The sequence below is a fragment of the Amblyraja radiata genome, chromosome 20, assembly GCF_010909765.2.
Source record: "Amblyraja radiata isolate CabotCenter1 chromosome 20, sAmbRad1.1.pri, whole genome shotgun sequence".
Lineage (NCBI taxonomy): Eukaryota > Metazoa > Chordata > Chondrichthyes > Rajiformes > Rajidae > Amblyraja > Amblyraja radiata.
Window position 1 is genome coordinate 39,942,000 of NC_045975.1, and position 14,084 is coordinate 39,956,083.

The following is a 14,084-nucleotide window of genomic DNA, read 5'->3' on the forward strand; positions in this document are numbered from 1 at the left end:
CTTCAGGCGAGATAATCTCAACATTTTTTAAACACTAATAACTCTTTTATTTTTCATCGATGGGAAATATCCTCTTATCCTGTGCAGCGGAGGGGGACTGAGTAGGATGGCCAAAAATCACAGCCGTACGTGGCAGCGTTTTTTCTAAAACCAATATACAGAACAACAGGAGTGGACAAGATCAGACTTTTAGTAATATAGATATGTATAATATATTGTAGTGCGTGGGTCTCAAAAGGAAGCACGAAGTCTGGTGTTTTGAGAGGCACCTTTAATTATGTTCCTCCCGGTTGTAGGGAAGACCAAACAAGAGAAAGATGGCACCCAAACCCCTGCCTTTAAACCCTCTGGCTAAGGGCCGCCTCCGGACTGAACCACTCCCGTGCCCAGGGGTTCGACAGTATGATGGCACGACCCTTGGGAGCCGCCACAATATGCTATATATATATTATGTATAATTTATATATAATATAGAAACATAGATAGAAACATAGAAAATAGGTGCAGGAGTAGGCCATTCAGCCCTTCGAGCCTGCACCGCCATTCGATATGATCATGGCTGATCATCCAACTCAGTATCCCATCCCTGCCTTCTCTCCATACCCCCTGATCCCTTTAGCCACAAGGGCCACATCTAACTCCCTCTTAAATATAGCCAATGAACTGGCCTCAACTACCTTCTGTGGCAGAGAATTCCACAGATTCACCACTCTCTGTAAAAAATGATTTTCTCATCTCGGTCCTAAAAGACTTCCCTCTTATCCTTAAACTGTGACCCCTAGTTCTGGACTTCCCCAACATCGGGAATAATCTTCCTGCATCTAGCCTGTCCAACCCCTTAAGAATTTTGTAAGTTTCTATAAGATCCCCCCTCAATCTTCTGAATTCCAGCGTGTACAAGCCGAATCTATCCAGTCTTTCTGCATGTGAAAGTCCTGCCATCCCAGGAATCAGTCTGGTGAACCTTCTCTGTACTCCCTCTATGGCAAGAATGTCTTTCCTCAGATTAGGAGACCAAAACTGTACGCAATACTCCAGGTGTGGTCTCACCAAGACCCTGTTCAACTGCAGTAGAACCTCCCCGCTCTTATACTCAAATCCTTTTGCTATGAATGCTAACATACCATTTGCTTTCTTCACTGCCTGCTGCACCTGCATGCCTACTTTCAAAGGTACACAAAAATGCTGGAGAAACTCAGCGGGTGCAGCAGCATCTATGGAGCGAAGGAAATAGGCGACGTTTCGGGCCGAAACCCTTCTTCAGACTGATGGAGGGTGGGGGGGAGAAGGAAGGAAAAAGGGAGGAGGAGGAGCCCGAGGGCGGGGGGATGGGAGGAGACAGCTCGAGGGTTAAGGAAGGGGAGGAGACAGCAAGGGCTAGCAAAACTGGGAGGAGGTTGTGAAACTGTCTCCGGAGAGAGGAGGAGAACTTCTTCAAAGTAGGCATACCTTGAGGAGATATCGCAGTGGAGTAGACAAAGTGTTCAAGAAGGAACTGCAGGTGCTGGAAGATCGAAGGTACACAAAAATGCTGGAGAAACTCAGCGGGTGCAGTAGCATCTAGAGAGCGAAGAAAATAGGCGACGTTTCGGGCCGAAACCCTGAAGAAGGTCTGAAGAAGGGTTTCGGCCCGAAACGTCGCCTATTTCCTTCGCTCCATAGATGCTGCTGCACCCGCTGAGTTTCTCCAGCATTTTTGTGTACCTTCGATCTTCCAGCATCTGCAGCTCCTTCTTGCCTACTTTCAATGACTGGTGTACCATGACACCCAGGTCTCGTTGCATCTCCCCTTTTCCTAATCGGCCACCATTCAGATAATAGTCTACTTTCTTATTTTTGCCACCAAAGTGGATAACCTCACATTTATCCACATTATACTGCATCCGCCATGCATTTGCCCACTCACCCAACCTATCCAAGTCACCTTGCAGCCTCCTAGCATCCCCCTCACAGCTAACACTGCCCCCCAGCTTCGTGTCATCCGCAAACTTGGAGATGTTGCATTCAATTCCCTCATCCGGATCATTAATATATATTGTAAATAGCTGGGGTCCCAGCACTGAGCCTTGAGGTACCTCACTAGTCACTGCCTGCCATTCTGAAAATGACCCGTTTACTCCTACTCTTTGCTTCCTGTCTGCCAGCCAGTTCTCTATCCACATCAATACTGAACCCCCAATACCGTGTGCTTTAAGTTTGCATACTAATCTCTTATGTGGGACCTTGTCGAAAGCCTTCTGAAAGTCCAGATATAACACATCCACTGGTTCTCCCTTATCCACTCTACTAGTTACATCCTCGAAAAATTCTATAAGATTCGTCAGACATGATTTTCCTTTCATAAATCCATGCTGACTTTGTCCAATGAAGTCATATTCATAGTCATATTCGTAGTCATAGTCATAGTCATATTATAATATGTATAATATATATATAATATGTATAATATATATATATATATATATATATATATAGATTATCAATGGACAAATATCCTATAAATGGAGGCTGTTATGAGAAAATGTGAAATTGCCCAACATTATATCCCTGTAGCTTGCAACTTTTTTTGCCTAAATTTGTGTTGTCAGCTAATTTAGCAATTGTACCTTTGGTAGCTTTATCATCGTCATTTATATAAATTTTGGAAGGTTGAGACTCCAGCACTGATCCTTGTAGCAGATAATTTGTTCCGTCTTGGCAACCAGAGAGAGCCTTGCCTCTATTTTCTGTTATACTTGCATGACTAAGCTGTTTGTTGAGACCTACTTTTATGTCCTGTGGTTATTTTTGGCGTGGAACATCTGGCTATCCAAGTTCAACACATCCACTGGTTTGCCTTTCCAAGAAATTCTAATTTCCACGTCACTTCCAAGAGCTGGTAAATTGGTTAAGCATGACCTCTTGTTCACAAGACCATGTTGACTCTGCCTAATTTCCTTGAAAATTTCTCAGTACTCCACTATAGAATATATTTAATAATAATTTTGAAGTTTTTGCTTTGGTACGTTGAACTAACTGGCCGAGAGTTTCCTGATTTGTTTCTCCCTTGCCTTTTGAATAAAGGAGCTAAATTAACTACTTTCCATTTTAATAAAACCCTTTCACAAATCCAGTTTTGAAATATTAAATCCAATGCATCAACTATCACATTGGACTGTGGGGTCATGGAATGGATATAGTTCTGCTTTCCTCAGCAGATTGCTTCTGTCTTCGGTCTTGCAGCTGTCTTTGAGGGCGGTCTGGCCCCTCTTCATCATGCAGGAGGCTATTCTTGAGGGGAAAAAAGGCTGTACTTTGGTTTGAAATGGCCAATACTGGCACGTTCAACGTTTATGGTAGCTAATTTAAAGGGGCTCTATTCTAATGAACTCTCCAGCAAATTTTCAGTTAAGAAGCACAGGTGCCGGGCTTGTTCCTGTATTTTATGCCCGATTTCTTGTGTAGGTTGCAGATTGTGTGGTTATTGCACTTGCATGAATCATTTACAAAGGGAAAGCATGAATTATACATGGCACAGCAAAATTAGGCTCAGCGATTTTGATGTATGCAATTACTTGGAACTGTGATCATGCGCTTCACAAAATGCTGGAGTAACTCAGCAGGACATCTGGAGAGAAGGAATGGGCAACGATTCAGGACACCTATTCCGTCTCTCCAAAGATGCTGCCTGTCCTGCTGAGTTACTCCAGCATTTTGTGTTTTCCGTACGATTTAAACCAGCATCTGCAGTTCTTTCCTACATCATTTGCTTCACCATCCATAAAGTTCATTTTAAGCTGTCAATTGTGTATCACAATAAAAACATTTTGTACACTGCGTTTTGTGCACTGCAAGAAAAACAACGATTAATGCTGTAGAGCTCAGATCCTATGACAGTTAGTATAGTTGAGATAAGGTGTTATGTTTACAGGTAAGATTAGGTTAGCACATTGAGAGCTGATGCAATTAAATTAGGGAGTAGTTTGATGCTTGTTTACTCTCCATGATGCTGGACAGGCCACCTTTCTCAGCCTGTAAACTTACAGCATACAGTGCAACATTGAACACTCAAGGGAGTAGAACAAAAGTGTTTACTTCAACATTTTGGTGACATCATCTGGCATCGCTCTGAAGAGCAGCATCTGTTTCACCTCAAAATGGTGAGAGTCAGGGGGGTGAACATAGCAGAGATTTGGAGTAATACGGCGATTTGGGAATACAATACGCATCAATAAAGCCAGTGCTGTCTGTTAATATGGCCATGAAAAGCAGCTTAAGGATTGGGGTTCCTTTCCAGAGCAATAATATTGAAAGCCAGTAAAAATGTGTCCAATTTGCTTTGTCAAATTGTCAAAGTACCTTGGCTAGGATATTTTGTGTATTGTTCTGATCACCAGGATATAAAGACCGGCAAATGTGCAGAGTAGATTCACAATTACAGTTATGTTCTTGTACGCAGGGTGGTATGGTGGCACACCATGTAGAACTCTGCCTCAGGTGCAGAAGTTCTAGTTCGATCCCAACCTTGGGTGCTGTCTGTGAGGGGTTTACACATTTTCCCTGTGACCGTGTGGGCTTCCCAGACTGCCAATTTCTCCACACTCAAAACATGTGAGAAGATGGTGGGTTTAATTGGCTTGCATTGGTGGGTGTTAGGAGAATCGGAGTAAGAATGATTGATTTACAGGAACATATAGGTGGGAATAGAATTGATTGCAATCCTTTGATATACACTAGTTGAGCCTCTTGCATCACAAGGAAATAGAAACCAAGTCTTATCTCAGCTATTCATGTTCCAGGTCCATGAAGCCGCTTCGTCCCAACAGTTTGAGACTTCCAAGTGATTCTGAAGTGGAATCTGATTCTCGAGCAAGTTCCCCAAACTCCACCATTTCCAACAACAGCAGCGAGGGCTTTGGAGGATTTATGTCATTTGCCAGTAAGTGTATTGTTATTTAGCCAACGGTTTGGTATGTTGAGAAGAGTTGGCTTTAGTATGCTCCATTTTATTTGCTTACGTATTTTTGTCAATCCAGCTTACCTTACCCAGCCTGTTTGAATATTAAAATTTCCCATTATTTTTGCTGGTCACATGTGCTTCACACTGTTCCCTTCCACCCTTCATCTCCATTTTAATCTCCTTCTCTCCTTGTCTGATGATCTCCCTTTGTCTCCTTTTCACCTCTAACCTTTGTCACTTACTCCACCCATCTGCCAATTAAACTCCCCACACCTGCATCTACCCATCACTTGCCAGGCTTTGAGCCACCTCTACCCTCCTCTCTCCTGCTTTCAACCCCCACTACAATCTGTCTGAAGAAGGGTCTTGACTCAAAAATTGCCTGTCATTCCTTTCACAGTAGCTGTCTGACCCACTGAGTTCCTCCAGTACTTTGTTTTGGTACCCTTGGGACTTTGGTAAACTGGCAGATTTTCTGATCCTTTTGGATGTTGTCTGTGGCAATACCTCAACATATTTATTTATTTTAAGATGTTACATAGTAATATAAATGTTCGCGTAAACTACGTGTTTCAAGGGAGTGTTAAAAATATGTCCCTCGTTGTGCAAATGTATGCAGGAAATGGGACCCTTAAAGGAAGCACAACAACCAATGTCCTGATATGCCTGAGGCTGGAACATAAGTATTTCCGAACGATCAAATTATTAGAGTTGTATTGCATTTAATGTTCTGTTAAATAATTTTTGTTTATTTGTGTACATGAACTGAACGTGTCTTGTGAGGATAACACCATTACTGTACAGCGGTACCTGAATGTGAGATAAAAGAATGTAAAATTATTAGAAATAGGGTCAGGTGTACAGAGCTGCCAAGTAGTACGGATTTTCCGTATTTTGTACGGAAATGCGACCAGAATACGGATTTGCTTTGTAAAATACGGATTTTTTAAAAATCAGCCCGACTTCCTGTTTGATCTTGCTGCTTAAAAAACACAAGGATATAAATGTATCTCTAAAAATTATAGCAGATTCAATCTATTAGTATTTTAAATCTCAAGATCTGGATGATTATTTTTGTAAGCTTTGATCTGCCTGTCCCTGATCTGCCTGTCAGAGTCGGCTCTCCGTCGCTGCGGATGCTGTTGAGTTGCTGTTGGGCCGTACCCGTCCCATCCCCGGTGTCCCGTCCCTGTCCGGAGGTGTCCTGGGAGCCCTGAGCTGGCGGGGCGGCCCTGGACTTGCAGCCGCTGGCTCCAGCTCGGCTCTGCCTGTCCTGCCTGGTTGGCCGGCAGCCCTCCACCTCCACCCCCCTCCCCTCAGTCCGGCACCGAGATCCTGCTGAAGATGGGCAGCCGCCTGCTCTGCTCGAAGGCAGGCGACTTGGAGCTGCTGCTGCTGGAGTCACCCTGGTTGGAGAGACAGGTTGCGGATGGGCTCCTGCCGGCCATGGATAGGCCGGGCGCTCGCAGGAGCTGCTGGTGCTGTTGGTGGTGCTGGCGGCAGTAGCAACCTCTTCCCCCTCCTTGCCCAGCCCCAAGCCCAGAGTCTGGGCCAGCTCCAACTCCAGATCGGGGCTGAAGGCTGCCCGCAGCGCGGCACATTCGATCGCCGGGCTGGAGGAGGCTGAGCCCAGGCTGGCGCTCTGGTGCAGGCGAGGCCAGGGCCCTCGCTCCTCGGGGTTATGGATGAAGTGGCAGCGGGTACCGTAGGGGCAGAAGCCGGTCGTGTCGAAGGTACGGCTTGTACTTGGGGTGGCTGCTGAGGGAGTGCAGCTTGGCCAGGCCATGGGCGAACGTAGCGGCCCGTCGGGGAGTGGGTTTCTCTGGAGTTGGAGAGGGGTTGGGCTGGAGTTGGCGCTAGCTGTGGGTTCTGTGGGCCTGGGGCCGCTGGTGTCGTCGCACAGGGTTGTCAGTTGACCCGGCAGGAGAAGCGGAGGTGAGCTGGGGTTGGTGCTTCTCCGCGGTGGGCCTGGGGGCTGTTGTCCCGTCAGTCGGATGAGGCGTGGTTCTGCGGATGATGCACGGTTCTGTGTGCGTCAGCTGCTGAGAGCTGGTCTACTCTTCCCTCCTGGTCTCCCCCCCCCCCCCCCTCCACCCTTCCCCCCTGGTCTCCCCCCCCCCCCCCCCCTCTCCCCAGTCCGTCCCCCGGCCGGTCTCCCCCCCCCCCCCCCCCTTCCCATTTTAAGATTGTTTTGAATAGGGATCGGTCTGGATGTTGAGGGAAGGCACTTCATTGGGGCAAGGCAGATTACAATGTCATTAGACAGGAGGAACAAGGGAGGGTAGATTGGGAACAGTTGATACTGGGTACATCCTCAGAAGACGTGGGAGTCATTGGCCAGCTGATTGAAGTGCAGGATCAGCGTGTTCCAGTAAAGAGGTGAGATAAGGCTGGCAAAGTAAGGGAACTGTGGAAGACTAAAAGGTTGTAAAGTTGGTCAGGATGGAAAAGGAAACATATTCCCTGTGTAAAAAGGTGGCATCAGACCTTTTTGGCAAGTGAATAGGAATGAACCAAGCAGGCAATTAAAAAGGCCAAAAGGGGTAGTGAAATGTCATTGGCGAGTCGGATTAAGGAAAATCACTAGGCTTCTTATATGTACGTTAAATATAAGAGGGTGACCAGGAAAAGGAAAGTCTGCTCAAAGCTAAAGGTAGGAGTCGGCAGATATAGGTGAGGTACTAAACGAGTACATTGCATCTTTATTCACTGAGGAGAAAGACTTGGAGAACAGCAAGATCAGTGCAGTGAATACAAACATGCTCGGGCAGTTTGAGATCGAAGGAGATAGTGCTGAGGCTCTTGAAGAACATTAGGGTGGATAAGTCCCCAGGACTTGATGGGATCTATCCCAGGTTATTGAAGGAGGCAAGAGAGGAGATTGCAGCATCCTTCTTGGAGAAGGCCGCTGCAACGGGGATCTTTGATTCTTCTCTATCCACGGGCGAGGTCTCGGAGGACTGGAGAATGTCCATTGTTGAATAAAGGAAGAATCAGCTTTTATACTCTGGAATTTAGGATGAGAGGAGATCTTATTGAAACATATAAGATTATTAAAGGTTTGGACACGCTAGAGGCAGGAAACATGTTCCCGATGTTGGGGGAGTCCACGTCAGGGGATATGGGGAGAAGGCAGGAACGGGGTACTGATTGGGAATGATCACCCATGATCACATTGAATGTGATCATTGCTGGTTCGAAGGGCCGAATGGCCTACTCCTGCACCGTTTGTCTATTGTCTAAGTAGAGAGAATCCAGGGAACTATAGGCTGGTGAGCCTCACATCAGTGGAGGAGAAAATTGAGAGAATTCTTCAAGATAGGATTTACTTCCATTTGGAAGAGAAGGGGTGAATCAGAAATAGCCAGCATGGCTTTGTACACGGCAGGTCATATCTTACTAACTTGGTTAGGGTTTTTGAGGTGACAAGTGAGATTGATGAAGGTAGAGTAGTGGATGTTGTATGCATGGATTTTAGTAAGGTTTTTGATTAGGTGCCTTACGGTAAACTGATTACAATGTATGGGATTGACAATGACACAGTCTTATGGATTTAGAGCTGGCTTATTCATAGAAGACAGAGGTCTTTGGTGGAAGGTAGATATTCTGGCTGGAGGTCTGTGGCCAGTGGAATTCCGCAGGGATCTGTGCTAGGAATCTCTGTGCGATATACATAAATGACCTTGACGTAAATGTAGATGGGTTGGTGAGTAAGTTTGCTGATAACACCAAAATTGGAGGAGTTGCAGATAGAGGAATGCTCTCAGAAGATACAGCGGGATAAAGATCAGCTGCAGAAATGGGTGGGGAAATGGCAGATGGAATTTGATCTGAGCAAGTGTGAGTTGTTGCACTTTGGAAGGTTAAATGTAAGGAGAGAGTATCGAGTTAATGGCAAGACCCTTAATAGCATTGATGTGCAGAGGCATCTTAGATTCAAGTTTACAGCCCACTAAAGGTGGCAACACAAGTAGATAAGGTGGTAAAGAAGAAGTATGATATGTTTGTGTTCATTGCTGGGGGCATTGAATACAAGGGCCAGGAAGTCATGATACAGCTCTGTAGGACTTTGGTTAGGTCGCATTTAGAGTATTGCATGCAATTGTGGTTTCCCCTTTACAGTAAAGATGTGGAGGTTTTGGAGAGGGTGCAGAGGAGGTTTACCAGAATGTTGACTGAAATAGAGGGTTTTGGTTACAGGGAGAGGTTGGGTAGACCTTGATTGTTTTTCTTGGATGCATTGACAGTCAGAACCTGGCAAGGAACTGGGAATGGATATTATCGCAAGTGCAGTCAGTTTCGTGAGTGCAGCACTGGGATGAGGAAACTTGACAGTATCTTGAGCGGTAAACTCTGACCTAGAATCGCAAGTGCTGTGGGAGGGCTCTGTCATGAGTGCTACATCGGACCCGTGGCAGTACGACAAGTACTTCTCTTGGACGAGAAACCTTATTGGTAGTGTTGCACAAGGACCTGAACCAAAGGATGATTGCAAGTTTTGTGCTGGTACCATATTCCCAGTGCTTGAGGTAATTGAATGGCCACATGTTTCTTGCTCAGGCCATGGTTTATTTAGTCTGTTTGAATTTAGTTTGCTGATGTATTTAATGGTGTGTGTGCATAATGAAAGCAGATGGATTGTTTATGTATTGCAGAGCTGAGCTGGTGGCATGGGATATGTTTATTCATTTTATGTCCTTGATGTATAGGTAACATCTACAAGAACCGTGGCAGCAGCTTCAGCCTCTCTAACCTGGCATTACCAACCAAAGCAGGGCGAGACAAGAGCACACCGTTCCCCAGCCTCAAAGGTAGAGATCTCTCCATCCTATCGGACTTGTGGTGTGAATGGAGTTTTGAAGCACTTTCGAGTGCAGGCTGCTGTTATCTTAGGTTCAAAATGTCCAGGTTTTACATTCTGTCATTTTTAAAAAAAAATTCATCAGTGAGCTAGTCTCTCTTGGGCTAATATACCTCCAAGATATCAGTACTTTTCCAAATCTGGTCTTTGCACATCACTGTCCTCCCTCACTTTATGCTTTCAGCTCAAATTCCCTCCCTAAACCTCTAACTCCCTCCCCCCCCTTCTGTCTCTCTACTCAAATATGCTTTTTAAGGCCAGCCACTTAACCAAACCTTCCATCATTCACCCAGAGGGTGGTTAGTTTGTGGAATTCACTGCCCCAGGGAGCAGTGGAAGCAGAAACGTTAAATTTATTTAAGTCAAAAATAGATGGTTTTTTAGCTGCCAAGGGGATAAGGGGCTACGGGGAGAGGGCAGGGATATGGACCTAGGTATGGTTAGTATAGTAGACCTGAGTGATCTCCTGGACAAGTGTCGATCGCCTGGATTGGGGTCGGAGAGGAATTTCCCGGATTTTTTTCCCGAATTGGACCTGGGTTTTTATCCGGTTTTTTGCCTCCCCCAGGAGATCACGCGGTTCTTGGGGTGGAGAGGGGTGATAGCGGTATAGAGGGGAGGGTAGTGTCTTGTGTTCTGTGTCTTGTGTCTACTGTTTGTGGGTAAGTGTGTCTGTTTAGTGTTCAGCCATGAGTGAATGGCGGTGCGGGCTCGACGGACCTGATGGTCTACTCTCGCACCTACTTTCTATGATTCTATGATTCTATGATCATCGGCCCTGGTGTTAAATCTTTGGTAGTGTGCCCGAGAAGCACACATTATGGAACACTGTCCTCCCTCAAGGGACTAGGTCAATGCTAATTTGTTCAGAGGCCTCTATGAGGTTTAGAGGATCAACTGTGCATCACAAACCAAAGCAGCACAAAGAATTTGAAACCACTTCTTCCTTTGACAGGTTGTTTGAACTTGAGTGTCCCCTGCCTTTACATCTTCCTCCTGCATGTCCTTTTGCCCGTGACTGTGTTCTTGCCTGCCTTCTCCAGTAAGCATGTCACAGCGCAGCTGACCTCGTGGCTTGTTGCTTTGCTGCTTGCTGGGCTCACTCATTTTATGTATAAACTCTGTAGTAGAGGAGGAGTCACCAAATTAAATAACCAGCTCTGCTGGCTGAGGCACTGGACATGACGTGATAATCGGCACTCTTAGCCAAGGATGATTGAGGTTCTAATTTTAACAGATTTCTATCCACATTACGATGGCGGGTGGTACTTTGGCTAAATAATAACTGATTTGGGCTATCCAGCGCTTTATGCTTGCACCATCACTCGATAAAATAATGCGAGACTTGATTTAAACCAACTCGAACTTTCTATTGTTTGACTTTTTAAAATGCCCAAAAATTCATTAGTCAGCCTTGAACATAACCATTGACTAATCCCTAACAGCTCTCTGATCTAGAGAATTCAATAGATTTCCACCTCGTCATCTTAAATAGCTGATCATCTTTTCATTTTCATCTTAAATAGCTAATCCTTGTTCAAGATTATCAAAGCCAAAATTGCTTCTAAGCACCTAACCTGCAAAGCCCTTGAAGAATAGTGAGGATATTTCCTCAATTCTACAGAATGAAGGTCAATTCTGCTCGGCCATTTCTCCGGATGACAAGACAGGATTATATTTGTTCTGACATTTGAACAGAGAGACAAAAAAAATGGAAACTGGCTGAGTTCTTGGTGTTAATAAGTGACTCCGTCCCTAGATCTGGTTTGTGGGGATGGGAGTGGGGTTACTGTATGAATGTAACCTATTGCATGCATGGTCTGCAGCATCCACGCTCTCCAGTAGGATGCAGTGCGCCCTGAGCTGCCTTTTCCATTTCCTCCATTATGCCCTTCCCTGATACCCTTGTCCAGGCCACCCCCTCTTACCTGTTACCTCTTACCACCCCTCTCATGAATCTGATTGAATTTTTTGAAGAAGTAACGAAACAGGTTGCTGAGGGCACAGCCGCAGGCATTGCCTTTATGAACTTCAGCAGAGCATTAGATAAGGTTTTGCATGGTAGGCTGCTCTTGAAGGTTAGATTGCATGAGATCCAGGGAGAGCTAGCCAACTGAATAGAGAATTGGCTTCATGGAATGGAGGAGAGGGTGATGGTGGAAGGTTGTTTTTCGGACTGGAGGCCTGCGACTTTTGGTGTGTCTCAGGGATCGGTGCTGAGCCTTTTGCTGTTTGGTTAATATCAGTGATTTGGATGAAAATGTACACGATATCATTAGAAAGTTTTCAGGTGACACAAGTGGGTGGCATCGTAGATAGCGAACTTGATCAGTTGGACAGATGGGCTGAGGAATGTGTAATGTAGTTTAATAGAGATTAGTGCGATGTGTTGCTTTTTGGCAAGTCAAACCAGGGCAGAATCTTCACAGTGAATGGCCGGGCTTTGTGGAGTGTTGTGGAGCAGAGGGATCTAGGAGTGCAGGTACACAGTTCCTTGAAAGTGGCATCACTGGGTTGTTTAGAAGGATTTTGGCACATTATCCTTCATCAGTCAGGGTATTGAGTATAGAAGTTGGGATGTTATGTTACAGTTGTACAAGACTGTTCAACCACATTTGGAGTATTGTGTTCAGTTTTGGTCACCCTGTAAAAGGAAATATGTTGGAAAGTATGTATGGTTATATGGGTGCAGAGAAGATTTATAGCTAGAACTTTATTCAATGGAGCGCAGGAGGATGAGGGGTGATCTTATAAAGGTGTATACGATCATGAGGGGAATAGATAGGGTAAATGTACAGAACCTTTTACCCAGAGTAGGAGAATCGAGAACCAGAGGGCATAGATTTAAGGTGAGAAGGGAAAGCTCATCAGAGAATGGATGTGTGCCTCTAAGATTGGTGACCATTCTCTCATTTTATATGCCCTTGAACCCTCTCTACATCCCCATCACTTCCCACAATCCCACAGTTTTCTGTGTTCAGTGAGCTTGGTGCTCTGTGTTCAGTGAGGGTTGTGATGTGCCCAGTTAGAAGACACTTTGTGGGAACAGGTTAGGAGCTGAAACAGACGAGGTCAGTCTGCATTGCAGTTCTGAATCCATTATTCTAAATTGGAAGGTGTGCAAGTGAATCTTTGGCTCACATGGAGGCACTGTTTGGGTCCAGTAATGATGGGAAGGGTTAAATGGAAGGTTTGGAGTGCTGACAATGGCAGAAATTATGAAGGATTCGTTTGATGCTGATGGTGGTTGGGTGGAAGATGAGGACAAGTGGAACCCTAACCTTGTTCTGGCTGGTGACGGAGAGGGTGAAAACCACATAGGTAGATAGGATGGTAATGCAGACATACAATATCAATATCAATCAATATCAGTTTTATTCGTACAGGACACCAGCCTACAATAGTCAGGGAATGGAATGTAAGAGCAGGGAAGGTATGGTGCAACTTCATAAAATATTGATTATGCCACAGCTGAAGTATTATGTGCGGTCCAGGTCACCACACTGAATGAAGGATGGCTTAAATGGGGCAGAATTATTTAGGTTGGTTTAAAATGTAATGTTTCAGAAAACATTGTGATAGTTCAACTTGTGAATCTAGGCCGTGCATTGGGAAATGAGGCTGACCATGTGATTAAATTTCAGTGGAGAACATTGGTGAATAGTGATCATAATTCTGTACGTTTCAAGTAGTTATCGATAAAACTAAGGCAAGAACGTGGGAGAGTAGATTGGGAGTAGCTGTATGAAAGTAAGTTTACATCTGAAGTAGGCGTCCTTTTAAGGTCTGCTGATTAGAGTTCAGGAGCAGAATGTTCCTGTGAGAAATTAAGATAAGGATGGCAAGGTTCAAGAGAGATATTGTAAGTTTAGTTAAAGAGAAAAAGGAAGCACATGTAAGGGACGGCACAGTGGCGTTGCAGTAGAGTTGCTCCAGTATAGTGCCAGACACCCGGGTTCGATCCCGGCTACGGGTTCTGTTTGTACTGAGTTAGTACGTTCTCCCTGTGACTGCATGGGTTTTCCCTGGGTTTCCTCCCATGCTTCAAAGATGTACATCCTTGTAGGTTAATTGACTTCTGTAAATTGTCCCAAGTGTGTAGGATTATGGAGAATCTCAAGGCATTTTACACGTATATTAAAAGCAAGAAGATAGCTAGGGAACGGAGAGGTCCACACATGGACAAAAGTGGCCTGCTAAGAGCTAGGATTTGGCTGAGGTAAAAAATCACAGCTTTGCATCGGAATTCTCCAAGGACGAGGATGATGGTAAGATCAGAGAAGG

The 14,084-nt window shown here is 45.1% G+C and overlaps 1 protein-coding gene across 20 annotated transcripts in view; it reads left to right on the forward strand.

The window, feature by feature from the left end:
• Nucleotides 1-14,084, forward strand: part of madd (MAP kinase activating death domain) — a 199,306-nt gene that overhangs the window by 106,150 nt on the left and 79,072 nt on the right. For all 20 annotated transcript variants that reach the window (XM_033038463.1, XM_033038468.1, XM_033038455.1 and 17 more), the window contains 2 exons: nt 4,779-4,918; nt 9,649-9,750. In XM_033038463.1, coding sequence (XP_032894354.1) covers nt 4,779-4,918; nt 9,649-9,750 — 242 coding nt within the window. The remainder of the gene's footprint in view (nt 1-4,778; nt 4,919-9,648; nt 9,751-14,084) is intronic.